The sequence below is a fragment of the Delphinus delphis genome, chromosome 19 (assembly GCF_949987515.2).
Source record: "Delphinus delphis chromosome 19, mDelDel1.2, whole genome shotgun sequence".
Lineage (NCBI taxonomy): Eukaryota > Metazoa > Chordata > Mammalia > Artiodactyla > Delphinidae > Delphinus > Delphinus delphis.
The window spans coordinates 18,728,971-18,755,831 of NC_082701.1; the positions used below are offsets into that span (position 1 = coordinate 18,728,971).

Genomic DNA, 26,861 nt, shown 5'->3' on the forward strand with positions numbered 1-26,861 from the left:
TTTTTTTTTTTTTTGGCCGCACCACATGGCTTGTGAGATCTTAGTTTCCTCACCAGGATTGAACCCTCGCCACCGCAGTGAAAGCGCCGAGTCCTAACCGCTGGACCACCAGGGAATTCCCTGATGTAGGATTCTTATCATCCCTATTATACAAACGAGAAGAACAAGGCTAAAAAGTTTAAATAATGCGTTCAAGCTCACACAGCTTTAATAAAATGGCAGAGCCATTGTATTTGAGCCCAGGTCTTCCTAATACCAGAGATGGTCATCAATCACTATACTGCCTGTTTCTTTTGCAGTCCCATAATTGAGGCTACCTGTTAAATTATGGACTTAGAAGTGAGGAATGTGTTCTCAGCTAGAATTTACAATAATATGCAGTGTGGTTGCAGCTTCTAAGACTGAAAATAGGCTGCTTACATGTGTAAATTTTCAAGCTCTTTTCCTCATGAGAAAAAAAAGGAGGCCAGGTGAAGGGTGAAGCACCAGGGAGAAGATCTGTTGCCCATTTAGAAATTTCCATTTTTGCCTTCTTACACAAGGATACCTATGCCACCTTCTAGCTCATGAACCTGGTAGGTCCACCTAACAGGATCACATTCTTCAGACCTTTCTAGCAAAAGGATGAGGACCTCTTTGCACTTCCAAAGTACTGGATTCTTATCAAGTGAAATTAGTCTTGAGCTGTTCCACATAGAACCAGCACAGGGAGGGCAGCTGCCCTTTGAAGTGGAATGGCATATGCCAAGTTGTGTATATTATTCAGGAGAGCCAGGATCTAAACTCAGCTCTCAGGCAAAAAACACATAAGTTAAAATTACTCCAGAAAAATCACCTAGGGAGGCCCCTTGGTGGAGATCCTCACCAACTCTGAAGTCCCATCTGGGTGGTTTTTCTCCCATTGTAGGAGCACAGTGGTTGAATAACAGATGATTTTTTTTTTATATTTCATACTACAACAGACATTTTCCGCTTCTTAATATGTTCGCACAATTGTCAGATGAAATAGTAATCATTCCCTTCATGTGTATTGTGAAGCAAGGTATTAAAATGTGATGCCTGCTTTATTTCCTGTCAAAATAGCCTTCTCACCCTCTAAGGCAAGCTGTGTTGACAGCTGTTTGGCTGCTACAAAATCTGTGAGTAGAATGGACAGGGCCCCAGAGACAGGTCATTTGTAAAGTGTTTTTGCTGTTCGTAAAAAGAAAAGTCTTACTTAAAAAAAAAAAAAAAAGCACCTGTTTACAGATATATGTTGGTGGAATGTGTGTAAATTCAGTTCTCAGTCCCATTCCAGCCAGTAGCACATGTTCTGACCCCCTGGGCAAAATTTTTGCAAAAGTCCATCACTCTGGGCCTCACACCAAGAAATCTGCTTATTTCATACCTCTCAAAATGTACCTTTTTTTCCCCCCTTGGGCCCTCAAATGCCGGTAAGCTCTCTGCCTGTGTCTACAACCAGAGAGAATGTGAGCTCTGGAGGGCTCTTCTAGGTCAAGGATGTTAGACGGGTGGGGCATATGTGCTGCCACTAACCATTCTTATATCCGTGGCAGACAGCACTAACTGATCACAGTACTCTCTTGCTGAATGTAGGCACTGCTTTGGATCTTTCAGGATACAGTATCCAGTCTCAACTGAGCACAACTGGCAAGTGAGTTATCCTGTTCGCCATCCTTGATCCATAAATTTGTAATCTTCTCTACCATCCACTCCACTCCCTGAAGGAAATGGGTTTAAGAAAATTATAACCATCTGTCCTTCACAGGCAATGCTTAGCTATGTTAAACATTAGCCAATTGTGCTTTTACCATTGTATGTTTGAAAACATACGTGCTTTAAGACATGTGACCCATCAGAATTTTACATCCACTTACCCAGGGTTACACCATTTATGCCACCAATCACAGGATCATGTGTCCAAAAATATGAAAGCATTTAGTGACTTATTTAATAACTACAGACCAACATATGCACAAAACCCATTCTTGAATCATATAGTTTAGAACTAATAAGCAGCATTTCTCTAACTGGTGGAGTCGACATGGATTTTTTTTTTTTCCTGCCCTTTGAATACAGTCTCAGACTGCTTCCTTTAAAAGTCAGGCTTGTGGTTTCAGAACAAGATGATGTAGAATCATTTTTCCCTCCTCCTCAACTCTAAATACAACTTAAAACCTTGGAAATTTATTAAAAAGACAATGATAAAAGGACTCTGAAAGCTGGAGAGAAGATGATGGATTGATTAGGAAATCTCAGGACTTGAGGAACAACAATGTGGTGACTTTCCTGGGTTTTCTTTTCATCTCCTACACCCGACTGGGCTCTGGAGAGGCCTGCAACCCAGAACCACCAATAGACAGAGACAGGGAAGAAAAAAGGAAGGAAGGAAAAAAGGGAGGGAGGGAGGAAGGGAGAGAGGAAGGGAGAAAAGCTTGCTTTCTCTGCCAAAGGACAGGGAAGGGGAAGCCTAGTAGAGACCTACTGGGGAGCTTCAGCCCTAGCTCCACACCTGGGTACCAGCAGGTGGCCCAGTTCATTCAGAGCAGGATTGAAGCCCTATGTCTCCCTGTCCTCCACCCAGTGATATTAGAAGACCCAGGCCCAGCAGTGTCTGACTGCCCCTCTGCAGAAGGTGGTCCAGCAACACTGTGCAGCCCAGGGAAGCACCTTCCTACACTGCAGAAGACACCAGCAGGGATTGAGTGGGAGTCCTGGAAGCATCCAAAGAACAAGCAGACCAGAATAGTATTGTGAAGGCTCAGAAAACTATAATGTCATTGGAAATAAAACCCATAAAAGAAGCAGAAACTTATACACTACACCTAAACAGGACTCCTACCTGCTATAATAGAAGATGTAAATAGCATTAAGAGATTCCTAACATAATTACCCAAATATCTAGGATACAATAGAAAATCACTCAGCATATCCCAAACCAGGAAAACCCCAATCTAAATAAGAAAAAAAAAAAAAAATCAACCGATACCAATATGATATGATTCAGATGTTGGAATTTATCTAACAAGGATTTTAAAGCAATTGTAGTAAAAATGCTTCAACAATCAATAACAAATTCTCTTGAAAAAAAATTGTTTAAACAGAAAATCTTAGCAAAGAAATAGAAGCTATGAAAAATAACCAAGTGGAAATTATAGAAATGAAAAGTTATTGTAAAATTAAAAACTCAGATGAACTCAATAGTAGAGTAGAAATGACAGAAGATCAAATCAGGGTACTTGAGGACAGATCAATAAAAATTACTCAATCTGAACAACAGACTGGGAAAAAAAAAAGAGAGAGCCTCAAGGACCCATGAGACAATAACAAAAGAGCTAACACTTGTATCATCAGAGTCCCAGAAGGAGAGGAGAAAGTGTGGGACCAAAAAGTACTCAAAGAAATAATAGCTGAAAATTCCCCAAATTTGATGAAAGATATAAATCTACATATTCAAGAAGGTGACAAACTCAAAATAAGATAAGCCCAAAGAAATCCATACCAAGATACATCATAATTAATCTTCTGAAAACTAAAGACCAAGGAAAAAAAAATTTTAAGAACAGGGAGAAACAATGGGAAGGAACACTAACGCAAGTGTTACTATTTTACTGTTTTACTAATACTATTACTGTTACTAATACTATTTTAGTATTACTATCAAGGAGACTGTGGAGGCCAGAAAAAGTGACACAACATTTATCAAGTGCTGACAGCAAAGATTGTCAACTTTGAATCCTATATGTGAGGAAACTATCCTTCAGGAACAAAGGGGAAATAAAGACATTCTTAGATGAAGGGAAACTAACAGAATTTGTTGAGACTGACCCTTAAAGAATGGCTAAAGAAAACTTTCCAAACAAAATGGCAGAAGGCTGGGACTTTCAGAAAGGAAGAAAACAACTGAAAAGGTGAAAATAGAAGTAAACGTAATAGATTGTTCTTCACCTCTTGAGTTTCTTTATCCATATTTTCTGGTTGAAACAAAAGTTATAACCCCATCTGATGTGATGCTCCGTGTATGCAGAGGAAATACATAAGATAATTATATTCTAAAAGTGAGGAGGATAAAGGGACCAATTAAAAGACAGATATTGGTAGAGTGGATTAAAAAAACTTGACCCAACTATACGTCATATACAAGTGTACATAGGTAGACAGAAAGTAATGATGGAAACTTAAATATTATGCAAACAATTTTTTTTAAAAACATCATTTTAAAAGGCTATATTATTATCAGATAAAGTAGACTTCAGAGAAAGAAAATTACTAGGGACAAAGAGGGACATTATAAAATGGTAAAAAGGATCACCCCCCCAAGTAGGTATAGCAAATCCTAAATGTGTATGCAACAAACACCAGAGCTTTAAAGTACATGAAGCAGGGACTTCCCTAGTGATGCAGTGATTAAGGATCCGCCTGCCATTTCAGGGGACACGGGTTCGATCCCTGGTCCGGGAAGATCCCATATGCCGCGGAGCAACTAAGCCCATGTGCCACAACTACTAAGCCTGCGCTCTAGAGCACGCGAGCCACAACTACTGAAGGCTGTGCGCCTAGAGCCCATGTTCTGCAACAAGAGAAGCCACCACAATGAGAAGCCCGCACACCACAATGAAGAGTAGCGCCTGCTCGCCACAACTAGAGAAAGCCCACGCTCAGCAATGAAGACCCAACACAGTCAAAAATAAATAAATAAAAAATAAATTCATTAAAAAAAACAGCTTGAGCACCAGTTGCTTTAAAAATAAATAAATAAGATATGTGAAGCAAAAACTGATAGAGCTGAAAGTTGAAATAGACAAATCTACAGTTATAATTGGGGAATTCAACACCCTACTCTCAGCAATTGATAGAACTAGAACAGAAAGTTATCCAGCGTATAAAAGAACTGAACACCATCAACCAACAGGATCTAATTGACATTTTAAAACACTCCCCCCAACAGCAGAACAATATACATTCTTTTCAAATGTCCATGAAATATTCACCTAGATAGGCCATATTAATAAATTTTAAAAGAATTGGAAATATAGAGTATGTTCTCTGACCATAATGGACTCAAACTAGAAATCAATAAAAGAAGGACAACAGGAAAATCTGCAGACATTTAAAAGAATACCTAATATAACCTGAGCAGTTCATGGAAACTTCCTAGAGAATGGACTCGCTTGTATAAATTATGTATAGGTGTTTTCCAGGTAAAGACATAGAACTATGGATTTTCCAGCTAGAGGGGACAACAGATGAATGGGATGAGAAGAAAACATGTCTTCTGTTAGTTGAAAAAGACAAGGAATGATGAGATATAAGTTTGCAGACGTTTGTCATTTTTGTGAAATTCTAGTATCTGAGCCTCATTCTAACTGGGGGGAAATTTCCTGTTCTGGTGAGAATGAGAAGCAGAACTCATGTCCAGCCTTGGAAAAAGGCAGATACTCATTCTCCCAACCCTTGCAGATAAGGAATGGGCATATATGATCTAAGTTACACCAATCAGATAGACCTTCACTGACTTGGAATTGGGAGATAGTGACACAAAATGGCGGGGACGGTGAAGACTTTTCAGAGGCGGCACTAGCAGGTCAGCAAGATCCAGTTCTAGATAGAGCAAGGGCAGCTGTGCTAGCCACAGCGCCACAGACCAGTTCTACAGCAAGACTTGGAGCGCTGTCCCTTGATATGCCGCTTAAAGCTGGGTTCCGCAGTTTTCTAGCAAATACTGTTAACGATTTCATATTCTTTCAATAAATTATTTCACTACTTAAAGTCAATTTCTGTTGCTTGAACTAAGAATTCCTGTTGATAGAGGCTTCCAAGACAGGAGGAACAGGATTGAGGGGGGCCATATTAAGAAGTGTGGCTCATTCTGGAAGGAATGGCAAATCATTGAAGGTGTATTAAGCTAGAAAGTGATATGGGCATATTTTTGCATTAATAATACTGGTTGTAAATCACAAGCGCCTGAAATGGGCAGTAGCACATACAAAGACTGAGAAGCAGGACTGGTAGATTAAAAATATGCAGGAAGGGGCTTCCCTGGTGGCGCAGTTGTTGAGAGTCCCCCTGCCGATGCAGGGGACACGGGTTCGTGCCCCGGTCCGGGAAGATCCCACGTGCTGCGGAGCGGCTGGGCCCGTGAGCCATGGCCGCTGAGCCTGCGCGTCCGGAGCCTGTGCTCCACAACGGGAGAGGCCACAACAGTGAGAGGCCCGCGTACTGCAAAAAAAAAAAAAAAAAAAAAGCAGGAAGGAGGAAGGGATGAAAGAGAGGGAGTAAAGGATGACTGCCAGACTTCTCACCTGGATGTCTAGAAGAATAGTTCCTCAAACCGAGATGAACTGGAACCAGTTTAAAAATGAATTTACATTTGGACATATTGATTTTTTCTTGAAACTTTTTATTTTGAGATAATTGTAGATTGACATGTGTGAAAAATAATACAGAGAGATCCTGTGTCCCCTTTACCCAGTTTCCCCAGGTGGTAGCACCTTACAAAACTATACACAGTATCACAGCCAGGATATTGATATGAGAGAGCCAGGATACAGAACAGTTTCACCATTGATAAATTGAATGTCATCAAAATTAAAATGCTTTACTCTGTGAAAGATGAAAAGATAAATTACAGAGAAAATATTTTGCAGATCACATATCCAGCAAAGGGCCTGGATCTAGAATATGTAAAAAACTCTGAAAATTCAATAAAAAAAAATCCAATTAGAAAACGGGCAAATGCACCAATATTTTACCAAAGAGGATATACAGATAGCAAGTAAGCATATGACAGATGTTCAACTTCATTAATTAGAGAAATGCAAGTTTCTCTACTGCGCACATGTTATAATGCCTAAAATTAAAAATGGTGGTAACATCAAATTGCTGCTGAGGATGTGGAAAAACTGGCTCACTCATCCATTGCTGGTGGGAATGTAAATGGTACAGCCACTCTGGAAATAGCTTTACAGTTTCTTTTAAAATGGACTTATCATACAACCCCAATACACTCTTGGGCATTTATCCAAGAGAAATCAAACTTACTTTCATGCAGAAACTTGTGCACAAAAGTTCACAGCAGCTTTATTCAAAACGGTCAAAAAACTAGAAACTACCCAAATGTCCTGCAGTAGGTGAATGGTACATTCATAAACTGTGGTACATTCCTACCATGGAATACTACTCAGCAATAAAAAGGAATGAATTATTGGTATACACAACCTGGATGAACCTCAAGGAAATTATATGGAGTGAAAAAAGCCAATCTGAAAAGAATGGATACATACTGCATGACCCCATTTATGTAACACTCATGAAACAGCATAATTACAGAGATGGAAAACAGATTAGTGATTGCCAGGGGTTAGGGCTGGAGGAAGAGGGAGGCTGTGGCCAAAAGGGGGAGTACAGTAGAGTATTTCCATAATGGTACAGTTAACTGTCTCGAATGCGGTTGTACTTATACAAAACTAGACATGCTAGTTACATAAAACTAGCTATACACCTACATATAAATGAGTGCATGTATAATTGTGAATTTATATATGCTCTATAGATTGTAGCAATGTCAACTTCCTAGATTAATACTGTACTGTATTTACACAAGATGTTAACATTGGGGGAAGCTGGGTGAAGGGCGCAGGAGGCCCCACTGTACATTTATTTGCAACTTCCTGTAAATCTAATTGTTTTAAAATAAAACATTTATTTATTTGCGATAAGAACATGTAAGATCTACTCTCTTTCAAAATAATTAGACCAATTACAGAAGACATGCAGCACTGTCTTGTCATGGGTTCATATGCTTTTGTTTTCCATTTTGACAGAGCTGAACTTGTGGCTGGATCATCACACCCCACCTATTCTTTCCCCCGGGGTGGTGGTGACGGTGTATGGTTTAAAAAGTTGTCTCTTTCTCTCTCATTAAAACTTTTCATAGCCCCCATAAAAATGCTTGTTGCATCTTTCCTTCTGCCTGCCCCATTCTGTCTCCATTTGGAGATGGGACTTAAAGCCTTTGGGTACTTTAAATGTAACTTACTCATTTTATGTTCCAAGCTTTATTGTAGCATCTTAAGACTGAGCATTCAGCCACTTAGCAGTGTCTTGAAATCCTAAGCAGCTAAGAAATCCTAGGGCCTTCTCTTGTCTTTTCCATGGTGAGTAACCTTGTATTCAGGGAGAGGACAGGGAGAGAAATGGAGAGCCATCAATTATACAGAACTGTTCTTTGGAAAGCTTGAGCGTCCATTTATCCTTCTCCCCAGGGGCAGCGGCAGAGCGGGGAAACTTAGTCACTACTAACAATATGAAATAATACAAAATGCCAACACAGTATTACTTTTGAACAGTGACAGAGATCTGTAATATAAGTTTAGCATAATATTAAAGCCACAAGACCTCCTGTTTACGTCTTATTGAAACAAATCACTTCCCCTTAGACTCACGTAAAGCCTCAAAGCTGATGACAAAAGGCAGTCATTTCCTACTTGTATGCAGAGAGGAAACAAAGACAGAGCTCTAGTCCCTGACTGGATGGCCAATCAATATTACAGAAGAGCAAAATCCACCCCTTAGTTGGGCCCCTCGTTCTCCATCTACACGGTTTTCAGGACTTTGGCATCGACTGTGATCACCGTGTTCTCTAATAAAGAGCAGCCGTGTGAAGACATACCTATTCATCTCAGGAGAGAAGATATTTGGTTGTATTTCTGATATAGCGCCTTGAATTCTTGAAGGAAAAGAATCAGAAAGATTTATGTCAATGCCAGGGTGCTGATGCGAAAGCTGAAGTTCTAAATCCTACGGGTGGCTTAGAAAAGGCTTTCAGACCAAAGACAGGGAGTGGAAGTTTATAAAAGCACTGCGGATGGCTTTTTGTTTTCCTTCTTGAAGAGCCATTCCTAAAAGAAGCAAGTCAACCACATACTGAATTGTATACCCTCATCCCCTTTGCTTGTCCATTCAGCCTGAATGAATTAAGGGATGAGGGAAGATGCTACCAGATATTCTCTGAAGCTGACCCATGATGGCTTTGCTACCAAGCTGCTGGATGGTTTGCTCCTGTTGTCAGCTTTGTAGGCTCTGGGTAGTTTTTCTTTCAACGATTGTTGCATTTCTCATGATTTCACCCTCAGCCGCTTAGGGGTCTCTCCTGAGATTGGCTCTACTCTGAACGCAAACTCTGTGCGTGCGTACGAATATCAGAGTACCCACGTGCCTGCCAGTCTAACTCCAACGACCTGCGGTCATAGTGGGGTTTGCGATCACCAAGCCTCTTCAGAATGCCCTGGTTTTCCATGGTGATTCTCACTAGCTCCCGGTTCCTTGTTTCTCTGTTTAAGCTGAAAAATACAAAATCCCAAGATGCGTGAAGAATAAAGTTCTCCTCCTGGATGGGAGTGGGGGAGATGAAGTCGTGATGTCATAAATCCAGGCTGCCAAAGTGCAGGGAACCAGCTGTCCCGCAGAGCCCTGAGGCCCCGTATGCCTGTTGAACCAGACCACGCTCTGGGAAACGTGCAAAGCCTTTTCAGATTAAGATCAGTGGTTCTCAGCCCTGCTGCCTACTAGAAAATTCTACTTTATTGGTCTGGGATGGAGCTTGGGCATTGGCATTTTGCAAAAGCTTCCCAGGCATTACTATGTGAAACCAGGATTGAGAATCTCTGGCTTAGAGGATGAAGGTCTTGCCTATAGATACATCACAAATGGCTGATGACAAGTTTTGGTTCACCTCACTCCCCTCAGCTGTCACACACACACACACACACACACACACACACACACACACACCCACCCCACTCTTCTTTCCGTTTCAACTCTATAGTCCTGGTGCTTAGCACGTGGTAGTTCAGGAAATATTTGCGGAAATGATTTTAAGAGTGCTGTAGTCCCAGCCATGGTCACCATTTTACAAAAGTGCTTTCTTGTGTCAAACTCTAAATAGGACCCTGAAGAGTCTCTTAGAGGGAAAAAAAGCTCTTTAACGCTAGAGAAAGGTCCCTGTTCGGGGTGGTTTTCTTTCTCCTTAACTTGGTCTCTTTGGTTATCCCTCAAGATAACTTTCCTTGAGAATTCCTCTGGCACTAAAACCCAAAAAGGGTGAAGTCAATTTTGACTTTTGGAAAATGAAATGAAGAGAAAGAACACTACCTCTTAGAGAAATATTCGTTCCAGCAATCCACCTTGGCAGGGCCGCGGTGGGCGTTGGCAATCTTCTGACACAGTTGCTTGTTTTCATATTCGATTTTGTCGAATTTCTTCTGTTCACCCTAGTGAGAAACCCCACCCCATCGTGGTGACGTCATTGCTACATGGCCCTCCATCCCACAATCGCTGAGCATCCCCCTCCTCTGGGATTGTGCGAAAGGGGCATATTGGGGGCCACAGTGGAGACTGGGAGAGAAGCTGAGGAATCCAGGGGTGGTGTGTATGGGGAGGAGAAGGGTGAACGAATCTTTGGTGAGGGGGGTATTTAGAAAGCTCTGGGAAACTGGCCCTCTTTAGGACATAGATAAAATCAATAATGGCAGGAACAAGTACCTGTAGTTTGCTCAGTTTTAAAATGTGATGTGTGTGCACCACTGGAAGCTTGGTATCAACAGTAGGCTTCACTAGAGAGGGGGGAAAGAGAGCAATGTTACATCACAGGTGTCCTCTTAGTAGCCTTAGAAAATCTGCTCACATTCTAGACAACGGCCCTGATTAAAACATTACAAGTTTGAATTCTGAACTAATCCAGGTCAGGAATTTTGGTTTAGTTGAGTTTCCCAAACTGACATCTTTTGGAGAGTTTTGAGCAGACACGAGAGAATGGTGAGGGCTGTGAAAAGTAAAATTTACAGACATAAATATCCTTAGAATCTAATGAAAGAAACCTCTCTCCCACCCTTTCCCAGTACGACTAGCCTGGCTACTGGATGCTGAAAGCCCTATCCTCTGTCTACCTTACTTTGGCTTTAAAGAGTTTAAATGAGCATATCCATCAAATGAACTCCCTGGTGGAAGATAAATTTGCAAAGCCATGTACTGGTCTGGTTTACCGTCAATATCTCTAAGGTGGGCCCTTCCAGAACCCTAATCGCAGTGTCCCGTTCAAATTGCCCCACGTACCTATTTGTAGTCTATTCTGATGAAATACGTAGTGGCCAAAGTCCAGTTTCCTCCTGAATGATGTGCTCTGTCTATGATTAGAGACGATCACAGGGTAGGCTAGATAATCCGGGGAATTGTTCATCTTCTCTTCCTAGTCTCACTTCAGAAATGAGGCACCCAGGCTCCTCTGTGAGGTACTTAGCTGTCCCCATGACGGGTTGTCAGTTACCCAGTTATGACATCAGGGACAGGTCCCCCGGAAGAAGGAGGAGCCCCAGAGCATGCCTGGCCGTCCCTGGGCTTCTCTTTTGAGAGCTAACCCAGTCAAGATGAAGGCAGAGGCTCAGAAGCTTTCCCAGCTGTCTGGAATGCACGTACCACCAACAGCAGCAGGAAAAGGTGTGGTGTCTGGGAGGGGTGGGAAGGCACGGGGTGGGATGGGGAGACATCCAGCCTTGGTTACACACCTTGGGCTCTAAGTTTAGTCTCCACTGCAATGGTTTCCCTGAAGGTGTGAGACTACAGCTGTTTGCAGAAGTAAAAGACCTTAACGATAATTTGATCCGATTTCTTCATTTTGCAGATGAGGAAACTGAAGTCCAGAGCAACAGCCAAACTTCTGTAGAACAAGTTAACGGCAGAACTGGGCTCAGGATGTGGGTTTCCTGAATTCCCAGGACCACAGGTGCTTTTTGGAGAGGCGGTAGCTGCCATTTTCATGGCAGTGGAGGAGAACAGAGACGGTCTTTTGCTGGCAGCTGGACCTCAGTAAATGATGAGTTGCTGACATCGTGTGGCTCACAGTGGGCTGGCAGCTGCTCCAGGAAGGGCTGCAAAGGAGAGGGATTCGCGTCCACAGTAGCACAGGGTGTAGCACCTAGTGGGTGCGCTACGCGTTTGCTGATCAAGAGAGGGAGAACGCCTACCCAGTGCTCACTATGTAGAGCTGGGCGCTTTCCTGGCATGTTGATCTTTCAAACCACCCTAGGAGTTAGGTGCTCTTATTACCCTCATTTTTGCAGTAAACGGGCTCAGAGAGGTTAAGTCATTGCCCAGGGCCAGAATGCCATGCTTGCTTGCATAGAGCCCAAGCTTTAAGCACGATGCCAACTCTCACTGAAGGCTGGAAGAAATGTGCCCCCGAGTTGGGCTTCTCAAACTTTAAACCTTCGTAGGGATCCCCAGCAGGGCGTATAAAAGGCACATTCTCACTCAGCAGGTCTGAGCTGGGGCGGAGATTCTGCATTTCTGACCAGCTCCCGGGTGATGCCAACGTTGCTGGTCCGCAGCAGGCAGAGCTCACAAACGGAACCCGGGTGTCCCTGTAATCCTGAGAAAATTCGGCGACACTAGGGTGTACCCCGGTCAAGAGAAACTTTTATTGCGCCCTGCATTTAGTCCAGTGAAGTTACTGCACTTCCATGCCTTAACGGGGGGTGGGAAGAGGACCCCCCCCAAAACTCCGGAGTAGCGGCATCTCAGCCCCCTAACTCAGGCCCAGAGGTCTGTCCCCGCGTCCGCCTGGCGCCTGGCGACGCGCATACTTCCCGGGAGCGGAGCGCGCCTGGCCGCCGGCGCTCCGCCGCTTCCCGTGCCCGGCGGGCCCGCCTCCGGGGCGGGACGGGGCGGGTCCCGGCTCCGGAGCGCCCGCCCAGCTGACCCGGCCGCTCTCCCTTAGCTTGCTGCTGCCCGGGCGTGCAGGGCCCGGCTGCCGCCATGTCGGGCCCGTTTGAGCTCTCGGTGCAGGATCTCAACGACCTGCTGTCGGACGGCAGCGGCTGCTACAGCCTCCCGAGCCAGCCCTGCAACGAGGTCACCCCCAGGATCTACGTGGGCAACGCGTGAGTCGCCGCTCCCGGGCCCCGAGACACCCCAAAGGCCCCTCCCCAGGTTGCCCCGCCCACCCGAGGGCTGGGGGTGGGGGCGTCGGCGGGCGCGGGTGGGGGGAGCCAGGGCGGGGTCGTTCCTCCGGAAGCCGAGGCGGGGGCTGGGCGGGGGCTGGGCGGGGGCTGGAGTCACCGCCCACCCTCGCGCTTAGGGCGGAGGGGCTGAACCCCGCCCCGCCCCGCCCCAGCTCTGTTCTTCCCTTCGCTGGGTGGCAGAGACCCGGGCGCAGCTCGGGCAGCCGGGCGTCAGGCCCGAAGCCACAACCCTCTAGGGGCTCGGCCTTGGGCCGTGTCGGGGCTACCAGGTTCACTTAACAGGTGGCCCTCTGTCCCCCGGCCGGTCTCCGGCCCGCTCGTCATGTGACAGCTGCCTGGTTCTGCAGTGAGGTCACCGCGGAATGTCTGCCTTCGCTGCCATGGCAACGGGATGACGTCACAATTCGGGCGTGGAACTTTCCCGGCCGGGCAGGCCCAGATGTGGGAATTGAAATATCGCAAACTAGGGGTCCAGAGACATGGGCCCGGGCTTCCTCGCTCCTCCCCCTGCCTTCCAGTTAGGGTTTGATTTATCTAGAATTCTAGAACGATCCAATAATAACGCCCCCCTAAGGACCTGAGCCATCACTTAGAAAAGGCTGCCGACCTTCTCACCACCAGGAAGTGCATTTATTATTTATCACTGAGGAGTTCTTACCAAATTGATTTTCTCATAGTCAAACTACCAGTAAGAATTTCTCAGCAGCAGGAGAAAACCAGTGTTAACCATTCAGAGAGTTGCTGAAATACCAGCCAAAAGCAAAAAAAAAAAAAAAAATAGATTCCCATGCCTGTACAGCCTTGGGAGGGTGTAGGTTGGATTTTCTGAGACCCAGTTACCAAGGCCCTAAGCTCCGTGGGCCCAGGGACTGCATGTCTAATCCGGTTCTCTCCTTTTACACAGGAAGAAATGATGGCCCAGAGCACTGTAGGGATTGTGAAGACAGGGTCAATGTCTTGTTCATGTCTGTATCCCAGGTCCTGGCATAGGACTGCCACAGAAATGGGGGCCATCACGGAGCCAGGGGGTCTGGCAGGCAGGCTGGGCCTCGTGGGGGCTTGTCTCATCCATCCATCACTCATTCACCACTTGAAGCATCACTATGTGACAGATGTTGAACAAGTATTCACAGTATTGATGACAATGATAATGGTAAAGTTGTTGAATGTTGACTTAGAGAAGGAAGATGCATGGTAGTGACTCTTCAAAGTTAGTTATTTTAGTGCCTTTTTAATGAGCCACTGCTTTACAATTGTGTGCAGTGTCGTGATAGCTAAAACAGGGTCCCAGAATCTCAGCCAAAGGCCTCGGTAATTGCCAAGTTCTGAGGATAAGCCCCTCTCCAGCCACCCAAGCAGCAAGCGGCCTCGGCCTTCTCGGAAACCCGCTCTCTTGGGCGGCTTGGCACATTGGGCTGTCACCGCTTCCCAAGTGAAAACTAAGGTTGTGAACAAGTAACTCTGCCCTTGACAGAGCCAGGGGTGTGGGGGGCGCTCAGCAGGGAGGATGGACTGAGTACCGAGCCCCCCCTCCCCCGCGCAGTTGGGAGCGCCTTAAGAAAATCAGGGCTCCTGATCAGGGCTCACAGGGCAGAGAGGAGCCTGGATGAGCCACATTTTCTGCCTCTTGAGATTTGCAGTTGATATGGGCATGAGAGGCAGGGTGAGGAGGAAGACAGCAGGGCTGGCATGAGGAGAAAGGAGGCCTTCTCCCAGCCCTGCTGCGCAGCAGCCCATGTGAGCATATGCACAGCCTTCCGCTGTCATGTCGGGCCAGAGCTTAAGCTCTGTCCTTCCTCCCCGGGCTGCTGTGACAGGCAAACAAGATCACGCAGGAGAAGGCGTTCTGTAAAGTATAAACTGCTGTTTGAACTGGGACGTTGTTGTGAGATGAAATAAAGGAGCCCTTTGACTATTCAGATCGAATGTTTTGTAACCCCCAGAGTTCTGTTGAGGCCACTTGCTCCCCAAGTGCTTACTCACCCAAGAGAGCTTCAGAGACGTGGCTAGTGGACTATGGCAGAAAGGATCCCTCTGGGGGATGGGAGGGGGCTGCTGCACTTTAGAATCCAAGGAAGAAGGCTGCCTGGGATGCGCTGAGTTCATTCTTCACTGATTCACCACACATTCAGCACCTACTGTGTGCCAGGTTCCGTAGGACGTGCCGGGCATACAGACATGAAGTAGACATGGTTCCTCCCTCAAGGAGCTCACAGCCTGGACAGCTAAACAAATAAGCACAGTCAAGCATTAGGATAGTGGCAGTGACCACGGTGTCAGGTTCCGTCTATAGAACAGCTCCTTTGACACTCAAAACAACTCCAGGGGTAGGTACTGTTATCACCCCCATTTTACAGATGGGGAAACTGAGGCACAGAAAGGTTTAGTGGCTTGTTCAAGGTTGTCTGGCTGGTAAGTGGCAGGGCTGGAATCAGACCCGGGCAGTCTGGCTCCAGAGCCCATTTTAGCCCCGTGGTGATACCACCACCACAGTATAGGGAGCACAATGCTGAATGGAGGGGAGATCAGGAAATACTGCCAAGGGTGGTGAGAAATGAGAGGGTACGTTTCCATGAAGATGGTGGAGAAGGGCATTCCAGGTAGAGGGAACAGCCTGGGCATGAAAGTGCCCAGGCTATTTGGGGCAGGTAATTAGATCTGGCTGGAGTGAGGGCAGAGGGTCATAAGCTGGGGCTGGAGAAGTAGTCAGGGGCCAGAGCATGGAGGGTCCTTGCTGGGCCAGGAGGCTTGGGATCTTCTCCATCTTTCTCCCCCGAGGGCTGCCAGGTGGTCAGTTGATCACCCCCCTGCTGCTGTCTCCTGTCCAGGTCTGTGGCTCAAGACATCCCCAAGCTGCAGAAACTGGGCATCACCCATGTCCTGAATGCGGCCGAGGGCAGGTCCTTCATGCACGTCAATACCAGTGCCAACTTCTACAAGGACTCTGGCATCACCTACCTGGGCATCAAGGCCAACGACACACAGGAGTTCAACCTCAGCGCCTACTTTGAAAAGGCGGCAGACTTCATCGACCAGGCCCTGGCTCAGAAGAACGGTAAGGGACCTGCCACCCAGGAAACTATGGGAGGCACCTTTGACAGGACTTTCTCTAGAAAACAGGCCCACGACAGGCCTCTTCTTGGAAAACCTGTTGTTTCCTGTGTCTTGTGCTGAATGACTGAGAGCTTTGGGTCTCTCTCTGCTCAGCTGGCTGCCCGTCAAGTGGCTTCACATGACACGAGATGTACGAACCCATCACACAGTGGCAGCCCTGGGCTCCCTGTGTTGGATCTGACTTTGGCTGGGAGTCAGTTGCCAGCCCCTCCCCCCATTCAGATAGCTGCAATAATGAAGATCTGTTCTTTTCCGTGATAAGAAATCCTGAGGCGAAGGGGCTCCAGGGCTTGCTGATTCAGCAGCTCTGTGGTGGCTTCAGGACTCTTCTGCCACCCTTCGTGGTGGGGACTCCCCTGATGGTCCCAAGATGGCTGCGGCCGATCTGGTTACCACCTCCCGACAGGACCAAGTGCAGCAAAAATGAGGCAGCCCTCTCTTCCTCATGTTTCTCTCTTTTCTTAAGAGCAAGTGAAACATTCCCTGGAAACCCCCCAGTGGAGCCCCCCCTCACATCTCACTGGCTACAGTTGGGTCACATGAATACCTGGCAAGGGGAGGGGGCCAGTCATGATCGGCTCAGGCCCAAAGTCAGCAAACTTTGGCCCAGTTTTTAAATGCTTCCTGCAACTCCCAAATATAAGGTGAGACCGAAGCAGAACTGCTGAGGTGCTGGCAGTGGGGCGAGGCATACCAGAGAGAAATCCTAGAAGGCCAGAGGGTGGACAGCCGCTGAGCAGGCTGGGCCGCTTGCCCTTTCTGCTTTTAGCTTGTTTCTCTCAGCACCTGCCTTTACCTTCCTGCCGCTTCCTCCAGCCTCTTCCTTCCTCCCCACCCCAAACCTTCCCAGGCGGAGTGACCCCCACTGAGGCGTCATCAGCCCTGTTCTCCTGATTCTAGCCTGTCTCTGCTACCCTGATGCTTCTTGTCCCAGCAGCCTCCCCACTGGAATGATTTCCAGGGAACAGAGTTTACTAGCCACTGGTTAGCGCACGTTTGGGGCCCAGAAGGGAAGATTTATTGCCTGGGGAATCTGCAGACTTTATCATCAGGCCCTTCGTGGTCCTCCACTGCCTTGTACACCTTACCCACCTCCTCTGCAGCTGTTTTGAGCTCCTGTATAGACGAGACCGAGGGGCCCAGTTAAGGGGATGGATTTCGCTCTTCCTGTGTGTTGACAGGTCATCCATTCAGGGAACTTAGAGCCCTCTGATGGTTTCCTCTTTCCAGACAACTAGGAACATACCCTGACTTTGTGTGACCTCCTGCCTTAGCCTGCGTGGGTTGGGTCATGAGTCTGGAAGGCTCTCTCTGCCTCTCCCTGCCCTGTCCTCTGGCAGACTCCACCTCGTGCTCGAGTACTGGGCATAGTGTCCTCTCTTCCATGAAGCCTGCCCTCAGGCTGGGTCTGCTGTGTCCCTTGTCTGGTCTCCCTAGCACCTGACATAGATCAGGCACATAGCAGGTACACTGGATTACTGAACCAGTGACAAAAAGGAATTCCAGGGGTTCTAATGCCCAGTGTAAATGCCTCCAGGATTGACTGGCCAAGTGAGTCAACAGAAATGCGCTGGCCTCCAACACTGTGCCGGGCTCGGGGGAGCTGGGGTCCCATCACTTTGGAGAGGGGAGAGGAGGGGAGTGGCCAGGGGCACTCAGAGAAGGAAGCAGTCACTTCCATCTGGGAAGATCAAGGGAGGCTTTGTGGAGGAGGTGGCATCTGGGCGGGGCCTGGAAGGATGGGCTTTGAACCCTCCCCTTCCACACTGGCTCTATGAGCCCTGGGCATACTGAGTCTGTTCCTGGTTCCAGGTGGTGAGGCAGCTGCTCTGCAGAGGGTCCCGTTGCCAGGACAGGGGCAGGGAAAGCCCCACTCTGAATACTTTGGGTCCACTGGCCAGAGAGTGAATGGGCAGGAAAGTGGAGGACTCCCCATTCCTGCTCATCAGCATTGGGAAAATAGAGTTGTGTTTTGGGGATAGGTTAACGGGAACGGAAGACACTCTGTTTGATTCTGGGCCAGCAGATTTCCTTCAGAATAATGCCCGTGTAGAGGTGTTGGTGGGTATTCATTCACTCGGCTGGTCAGCAAATATTTATTGAGCACCTACTGTATGCTGGAGATTGTAAGGCATCTAAAATCGGTACCCCACAGTCCTTACCCTTAAGGAACTCACACTCTGGCAGAGGAGGGTCGGTCTTTGTGTGGCCGACGCTCACACAGAGCCAGGCTGCTGTAGAAGAGGATGTACCAGGTGCCAGCAGAGGACTCGTAGTGTTGGCTAATATTTATTTATTGAATGTTCCCATCTGCCAGGCACTAGCCTAAGTCTTTCTTTTTTGAATTAATTTATTTGGCTGCGTTGGGTCTTCCTTGCTGCGCACGGGCTTTCTCTAGTTGTGGCGGGGGGGGGGCTACTCTTCATTGCAGTGCGCAAGCTTCTCATTGCGGTGGCTTCTCGTTGTGGAGCATGGGCTCTAGGTGCGCAGGCTTCAGTAGCTGTGGCACGCGGGCTCAGTAGTTGTGGCTCGTGGGCTCTAGAGCGCAGGCTCAGTAGTTGTGGTGCACGGGCTTAGTTGCTCCGCGGCATGTGGGATCTTCCCGGACCAGGGATCGAACCCGTGTCCCCTGCATTGGCAGGAGGATTCTTAACCACTGCGCCACCAGGTAAGTCCCTAGCCTAAGGGTTTTATGTCACTTCCTTTAAGCTTCCAACCACCTTGTGCCATGAGTACTATTAGAACAGACAAGGAAACTGAGGCACAGTGGGCTTAGGTGGGTCACAGAGTAATAACCAGTGTATTGGCCGGGGTTCTCCAGAAAAACAGAACCAGTAGAATATAGCTATTATTTATTTCAGAGAATTGGCTCACGTAATCATAGGGGCTGGCAAAGCTGAAATCTGTCAGGCAGACCTGCAGCTGGAAACGCGGGCAGGACTTCTGGAGGTAGAATTCCTTCTCCAGGAAGCCTCAGTTTTTTGCTCTTAAGCTCTTTCACTGATTGGATGAGGCCCACCCACCTTATCAAGGGTGATGTCCTTTATTTAAAGTCAAGTCATGGGAGATATTCATTACATCTACAAAATCTCTTCGAGACTAGTGTTTCACCAAGCAACTGGGCATCATAGACAAGCCAAGTTGACAAGTTTAACCATCACAACCAGCAAGTTAAAATTTAAACCCAGATTCACATGACTTCAAAGATTTGGGTTCTAAGTCCCGATGCTGACAAAGAAATACTTGAGCTGGGGTCTTAAGGTATGAGCAGGAGTTTGCCAAGTAGCCAAGAGGGAGAGGATGTGCCAGGTAGATGGAAAAACATGTGCAAAGGCTGAGAAAAAGCCTGGAAAGGTGTCGGGGCCGTGGGCGGTTGGCCTGGTATGTCACACCTTGGGGACTAGACTACCCGGCTAATGGTGGCAGGTCACGTTTTTATATTTTAGAAAGCTCCCTCCAGCTGGAGTGGGGGTTGGTGGTGGTGAAGATAGAGTGAGAACTCAGTTTGGAGGTGAGGGGGCAGAGGTGGGAGGTGACAGGGACCTGAACTGAGCACTCTGTGTGAGGAGGGGGTGGGGATAAGAGAAGCCGAGGCTTGTAGCTCAGGCTACAAGAACCTTGTTGACAAGGTTCTGACCTCTCCTGACCATCCCTTCCTTCTTTCACCCAACGCTGGGGATGCAGCAGGGAGCAAAACAGACGGACATCCCTGCCCTCGTGGAGCTTATGTTTTGGGGGAAGATGACAGCAAACAAGTGAAAAAGATATGTGGCCCGTCAGGGGGTGGGGGGACCAAAGCAGGGAGAAGGGGATGAAGGAGTATGGGTAGCGGGCTGGTGTTGCCAGACGGCTGGAGGGAGGGAGGAGAGGGAGGAGGGGATGACGTCAGTGGCGGGGGGAGGGGCAGATTTAGTAGAGCCTCGTGGGACATTTGGGGGACCACGAGAGGGTGTTTTTGTTTGTGTGGTTTTTTTTTGTTTGTTTGTTTTTGCGGTACGCGGGCCTCTCCCGTTGCGGAGCACAGGCTCCGGACACGCAGGCTCAGCGGCCATGGCTCACGGGCCCAGACGCTCTGCAGCATGTGGGATCTTCCCGGACCGGGGCACGAACCCGCGTCCCCTGCATCGGCAGGTGGACTCTCAACCACTGCACCACCAGGGAAGCCCTGTTTGTGTGTTTGTTTTGATTTCTTGTGTTTTTGACACGCACGTACCTTTTATTTTTTAAATGGCTTTATTGCGGCATAACTGACGTTCAGTAAACTACACACAGTTGAGTTTGGTAAGTTTTGACACATGTATGCATCTGTGAAGCCGTGACCACAACCAAGATCGTGAGCTTCTCCGTCACCCCGCAGATTTCCCTCATGTCCCTTTGTGACCTCTCCCTTCCACCCCTCTCTTCCCTCTGTTCCTCAGCAACCACCCATCTGCTTTCTATCACTAGACGTTAGTGCACATCTTGTAGACTTTCATATCAATGAAGTAGCACGGTATGTCCACATTTTTGGTCTGGCCTCTTTCACTCAGCATCATTACTTTCAGTTTCTTCCGCGCTGTTGCACGTATCAGGAATGCCCTTTTAACGCTGAGTAGCCTTCTGTTGGATGGACGTACCACAGTTTGTTTATCCATTTACCTGTTGATGGACATTTGGGTGGTTGTCATCTTTTGCTTTTGCTTGAAATAGAAGATTCACATAGAGAAGTACCCATATCACAGTGTATCAGTGCGCTGCACACACCCATGTACCAGCCCCCAGATCAAGAAAGAAAGCATGACCAGCACCCCAGAAACCCCCCGACGTATTCCCTCCCAGTGTCACATCTCCCGCCTCGCATACCAGTATCCAGACTTCTAACAGCATAGTTCAGTGTTGCTGGCTCTTTTTTGTTGTTGTTAAAGTTTTGTTTTTGTTCTTGGCCACACTTTGCGGCACGCGGGATCTTAGTTCCCCTGCAGTGGCAGCGTGGAGTCCTAACCACTGGACCACCAGGGGAGTCCCCTGGCTCTTCTACCCTATGGGATCGTACACATCCTGTTTGTGTGTTTCTTCCATGCTGTATCTGGGAAGCTGGAGATTGCTCATCCTTAGTATTTATCTACTCTGCCGTTGACGGGCCTTTGGGAGTGTCCAGCTTGGGGCTACCGTGAACAGTGCTGCCTGCAGTCTTTTAGCAGACGTGTGCGTGCACTCCTGCCGGCCATGGGTCTGGGATGGAACTGTCAGGCCCTGGGGAATGCATGTGTTCAGCTTGAGTAGATCCCGCCACACGGCTTTCCGAAGCTGTGCGCCAGTTTACACCCCGTCCCCGAGCCACAGATCAAAGTCCTAGCTGCTCCACATTCTCACTAATGCTGTGTGTTTTGTATTTATCTTTTTCATCTTAGCCATTCTGGTGGGCACACAATGGCCTCGCGTTATAATTTTCATTTATATTTCCTGGAAGGGTTTTTTTTTTTTTTTTTGCGGTATGTGGGCCTCTCACTGCTGTGGCCTCTCCCGTTGCGGAGCACAGGCTCCGGACACGCAGGCTCAGCGGCCATGGCTCACGGGCCCAGCCGCTCCACGGCACGTGGGATCTTCCCGGACCGGGGCACGAACCCGTGTCCCCTGCATCGGCAGGCGGACTCTCAACCACTGCGCCACCAGGGAAGCCCCCTGGAAGGGTTTTGACTGGAGTCGAGGTGTGACGGGACGGCCCCAGCTCACTGTGTCCCTATCTTTCACAGGCCGAGTGCTCGTCCACTGCCGTGAGGGTTACAGCCGCTCCCCGACTCTCGTCATCGCGTATCTCATGATGCGTCAGAAGATGGATGTCAAGTCTGCCCTGAGCATCGTCAGGCAGAACCGTGAGATCGGCCCCAACGATGGTTTCCTGGCCCAGCTCTGCCAGCTCAATGATAGACTAGTCAAGGAGGGGAAATTGAAACTCTAGGGCGCCCTCACTGCCTCTTCTCTAGAGGTCGGATGGAGGGAGGCGCCCTGGTTGTGGTGTCCCAAGCTGCCATGTTTAGGAAACACAGTGTACCCTGCTCCCAGCATCACCAGGCACTTGCCCACAAGTCTGTCCCAACACAGCCCTGGGCCACTTTCCCCCTGGGGAGCATATGAAGAAGCTTGCTGAGGAGGGCATTCCTGCTCCCTGGTGCCTACAATTTATGATGTCCTCACCCTGAGGAGGGGGCGCAGAGGGGGCGCAGGCCTGTGACGGGCGTGCTTCTCCTGGATGGCCCAGGGCAAGGGGTGTGTGGAGGTGTAAGGCCTGAGATGCTCACAGGGACCCCTCCCCACCTCCCCACCCTTCACCCCTGGGCCCTCTCCTGAGTGGGGACCCCAGCCCTGTAAAGGAACTATGCAAACGCGGGCCCCTCTCCCCCCACCGTGTCTGTCTCCCCTGTCCCCTCACAGCTGTCCACACCCTGCTCGTAGGCAGAGGCACGTCGTGAGGTCTGAAGTTGGCTCAGGGTCAGTTGTCCGTGGGTGGAAATTCCCATGAAGAGACTGCATTTTAATGATTTCCTTAGGATTAAAGATACCGAAACAAAGAAGCCTTTGAGTGGGCACATACATGTCCCTGGAGGGCTCTCCTAAATTAATTGTTTAAAAAATGTGACTTCTTGGAAGGCTTGAGTTCAGAATCCACCTCTTCGGGGTACCCGGCTCTCAGAGGTCACTTGGTCGGTTAGAAGAGCGATGCCTTGGGCAGGGTTTTATTTTTCTTTTTTAGAAAACAGGGTGTTGAAGTCCAGCCTATTTAAAAACCCCACCATTTGGAGAATTACAAGGGTTTTGTCCTGAATTATAGTGTTGGCGAGCCCAAGCCACTCGTGCTCACTGCTTTTTGTCTCGGTTACTATTCCAAGAGCAGGAGGAGGAAGTTGGCCAATTATAGCACGTGCGTGCACATGCGCGCGTGTGCGTATCTGTGTGTGTGTGTGTGTGTGTGTGTGTGTGTGTGAGAGAGAGAGAGAGAGAGAGCAACACAGCCAGTGGCTGGACAAGCAAGGGGTTGAATGGGCCCAGGCTCACATCCTGCCCACTCACAGGTAGTTCTTCCAGCTCTCTGCTGCCAGAAAAGGTCCAGGAGCCTTGGCAGCAAAAAATGACTCAACCAGGCAGAAAGGAAACATGGCGGAACGTCCAAATGCAGCCTTTACTGGTGGTAGAGGAAACAAAAAGAAACAGCCTCTGTAAGGACTTTTTTAGGATGACGTCGGAACGCACAAGCACTCACACACGTGTGCGTGTGCGCACATTTGTCAGAATATAGGAGTTTTGTTTTGAACACAGTCTTCTTAGCACTTGACGTGATTGCCATCAGGGCAACCGATGCAGTGCTGTCATCTTCAGGTTCCCTAACGGCAGAGAGGTGGTCCTCAGCTCTGCCCCCAGCGCTTAGCACATAGATGTCTGATATAAGTTTGTGGAATTAAACTTTTTTTTTTTGCGGTACGCGGGCCTCTCACTGCCGTGGCCTCTCCCGTTGCGGAGCACAGGCTCCGACATGAAGGCTCAGCGGCCATGGCTCACGGGCCCAGCCGCTCCGCGACACGTGGGATCCTCCCGGACCGGGGCATGAACCCGTGTCCCCTGCATCAGCAGGCGGACTCCCAACAACTGCGCTACCAGGGAAGCCCTAAACTTTTTTTTTTTTTTTTTTTGAGCACCAAATATATGCAGGGTGTTGTTCTGGGGGGTGTATCAAGCTCCCAGAAGCCTGACTTGGTGGTAGGATCACTTGCAAGGATCTGCAAAGGAGTCTTACCTGAAAGGAAATATCAGGGACTTTTGTTGAATATTTAAAATTCAGTTTTAAGTTGCAATTCAGGCAGCGTCATTACTGTATGGAGGTGGGGAATGTGCCTTTTCCAGAGTTGACCAGAAGCTTCCAGCTAGGTTGAGGAGAAGCAGGTGTGCCTTGGGCCTCACACCCAGGTGTCATGGTCTCTGTCTTGGCAGAAGCAGTACCTCCGCAGCCTGGATGTCCCCTTTGCTTTGTGACCTCAGCAGCCCTGAACAAACTAGAATCTGTCTTCTTTTTCAGCTACGAGGCTGCCCCAATAGACCTAAGTGACACGGCCACCCTCTCCACCACGTCCCTCGCAGTGCCCAGATAACTCTCGCACTTAATCTATCTTCATCCTCACAATAACCTATTAACTTGGTAGGACTTATTCATGTATTGTTACCTTTCAGGAAAGGAACCGGGGTTCAGAGTGAGTAGGGGTGTAGTGCTCAGGGCTGCCCAGCTCTAAGGCAGAGCTGAGGCGAGATTTCAGGGTGGCTGCTCTCTGAAGCTGAATTCTTTCTCCCCTACTACACTCCTCCTCAAGAAATGAGCCCCTGGGCATGTCCGTGACCCAGCTCATGTGCACAAGAGCCAGTTAGCTTTGTGGCCAGAGGACAGCTGTTTAAGCTGTGGTGTTGGGGGCGGCGGGACTCTGCTCCAGGACAAGGAAGTAAAAAGCGTGGGTCCCCAGCCGGGTTAGAATGTGTGGCTCTTCTTCTAGGAAACATGTAGCATCCCTAAGTCAGAGCTTTCTGCTCCACTTCCGGAAGAGGCCCAGGAGCTGGGGCGGGGGTCCCCGTCCCACACCCAGGCAGTGGTCCCTGCACAGGACAGCCACAGCTGCTTAGGCCGGCTGACAGGATCTCTTGAAGGACTCTTTGTTAGGGGTATGTTGGAGAAAAGGCCATGGGGAGAATTAATGCCTTCACTTTGGGGCTACTTTTTTGCTGATAACTTGGGTTTTCTTGATAGTTTTTAGTCCCGGAAACGCCGTATTTACTTCACGAGCTATAGCTCCTCAAAATCAAATTCTATTGTTTGAGCCAACACATGCCCAGCTGTGAGTGGAAAGCTGTTTCTGGATAGCTTTCTACCCCTGGGAAGTGATGGGATAGGAACTCAGGACGCCTCTACCCCCTCCTCTGACCTGATCTCTTTCTTTGACTAGCAAACCCCCATCTAGGCCAGATGAGAGCACCAAACAGTTTTCTTCTAGATTCTAAAGCAGTACACCTTCCGCAGGCTGGTCTGTTTCCCTGCCACTCTGAGTGAGCTGGAGAGCAGCAATCACCATCTGTCAAGCAAGGGGACTCAACTTGAAGACCTCTAAGGTCCCTTTTGGCTCTGACACCGTGGGGTTCTTTAAGAATCCGCATTGATATTGACCGCCATCTGGAAATTATAGGGTGTGTAACAATATGATGGCCAGCAGGTGGCGTTGTGTTCCACCTGTGGTGATGGATGCTTGGAAAAGGAATGTTGGTGCCTTTTGTGTCACAAGTTAATGATAAGATGCTAATGTTTTAATCGAAATAAGCACTGATCTTAAAATGTGAACATATTAGCTTTTCTCGCAGGAAATTTTCTGTCATAAAACCTGCACAAAAATCACTGAAGAGCCAACAACGATGGTCCTTCCAAGTCAAGATTTTATCCTGATTGGAAAGAGAGGCCATCTCCGGTTGGGAGAGCAGATTGTTTGGAAGCTTTACTTACCTCCTGTCTGCTTTTAGGGTAATTTGATTGTGAAAGTGTGAATTTTCTGGACAGAAAAGGGGAAGGTATTAAATTGGTTTTAAAAAAAGTAAGTTTAATATCTGTTCTATCACAAATCAGTGTTAAAACACTAAAACTGTAACCAAAATAAATGTCTTACATTACAAAGAAATGGTCTTTTTGTCCTTCTTATCATAGTTGATTTTTTTTATACTTTTGTGCTTAGCTTTTGTTTGCTTTTTCTAACGTTTTAAAGTAATCATCTAAAAATTAGCCCTCCTGATTAGTTACAGGTTCCATGATGATTACATTCATTCAGTAAATATTTATTGAACATCTCTCCAGTACCAGAAATTTCCTGTGTTAGGAATAATCCTTAAAAATAATTTAATTAAAAAAATTTCAGCTTTATTGTGGTGTAATTGACTGGAATATTCTTTTTTTTTAATTAGTTTATTTATTTTTGGCTGTGTTGGGTCTTCGTTGCTGCGCGCTGGCTTTCTCTAGTTGCGATGAGCGGGGGCTACTCTTCGTTGCAATGCGAGGGCTTCTCGCTGCAGTGGTTTCTCTTGTTGTGGAGCACAGGCTCTAAGCAAGCGGGCTTCAGTAGTTATGGCATATGGACTCAGTAGTTGTGGCACATGGACTCAGTAGTTGTGGCGCACGGGCTTAGTTGCACCATGGCATGTGGGATCTTCCCGGACCAGGGCTCGAACCCATGTCCCCTGCATTGGCAGGCAGATTCTTAACCATTGCGCTACCAGGGAAGTCCTGACTGGAATATTCTTGATTAGAGTAGTCCACTGCAAATGAGGGAGGTAAGATTTATGTTCTGAAAGCAGGGGACAGGGGTGACAGTCTCAAGGTGGCCTCACATGAAGATGACTGGGTGGCATTTTAGGATTTGAGTCATTCTGCAAGCAGGCAGTCCCCAACATCCCCTCCCTCCAGATGTCTTATAAATTCCTCCCGTAGCAGTAAGCTCCTTTAGGATAAGCATTGCCTTTTTTCCCCCTGAATAAAACACTTCGAGAAAATTGGGTGCCTTTTCTCCAGACAGAAAGAGCCTGGGCAGAAAAAGAGCCTCTCTGGTCTCCAGCTCCCCATCTGCAGCAGGAGGCAATTAGACTAGCTCAGCATTTGTCAAGCTTCTTTGGCAACATAATCTTTACATTTTCACACAAAATCTTAAGGCAGGGCACTGATATATAAAACTGGTAACA

At 47.9% G+C, this 26,861-nt stretch overlaps 2 protein-coding genes across 2 annotated transcripts; one reads left to right on the forward strand and one right to left on the reverse strand.

Annotated features, from left to right (window-relative positions):
• Positions 1-8,680: 8,680 nt before the first annotated feature.
• CFAP97D1 (CFAP97 domain containing 1) lies at positions 8,681-11,236 on the reverse strand. The gene is made up of 5 exons (XM_059997467.1): positions 11,113-11,236; positions 10,543-10,613; positions 10,153-10,271; positions 9,218-9,341; positions 8,681-8,728 (listed from the first exon to the last, which is right to left on the reverse strand). The coding sequence occupies exons 1-5, from the start codon at positions 11,234-11,236 to the stop codon at positions 8,681-8,683; spliced, it is 486 nt and encodes a 161-aa protein (XP_059853450.1).
• Positions 11,237-12,509: 1,273 nt separating this feature from the next.
• Positions 12,510-25,928, forward strand: DUSP3 (dual specificity phosphatase 3). The gene is made up of 3 exons (XM_059997463.1): positions 12,510-12,935; positions 15,845-16,071; positions 21,863-25,928. Exons 1-3 carry the CDS (start codon positions 12,811-12,813, stop codon positions 22,066-22,068), a joined length of 558 nt encoding a protein of 185 aa, XP_059853446.1. The 5' UTR covers positions 12,510-12,810; the 3' UTR covers positions 22,069-25,928.
• The last annotated feature ends 933 nt before the right edge of the window (positions 25,929-26,861 follow it).

Bases quoted from the DNA above. Each gene is read 5' to 3' on its own strand.
- CFAP97D1 (XM_059997467.1), bottom strand. From the start codon at position 11,236: ATGAACAATTCCCCGGATTATCTAGCCTACCCTGTGATCGTCTCTAAT. The intron at 10,272-10,542 runs GTACTTGTTCCT...GTTTCTCACTAG, and splicing joins TAAAACTGAGCAAACTACAG to GGTGAACAGAAGAAATTCGA. The intron at 9,342-10,152 runs GTAGTGTTCTTT...TGTATTTTTCAG, and splicing joins AACGAATATTTCTCTAAGAG to CTTAAACAGAGAAACAAGGA.
- DUSP3 (XM_059997463.1), top strand. From the start codon at position 12,811: ATGTCGGGCCCGTTTGAGCTCTCGGTGCAGGATCTCAACGACCTGCTG. The intron at 12,936-15,844 runs GTGAGTCGCCGC...TCTCCTGTCCAG, and splicing joins AGGATCTACGTGGGCAACGC to GTCTGTGGCTCAAGACATCC. The intron at 16,072-21,862 runs GTAAGGGACCTG...TATCTTTCACAG, and splicing joins GGCCCTGGCTCAGAAGAACG to GCCGAGTGCTCGTCCACTGC.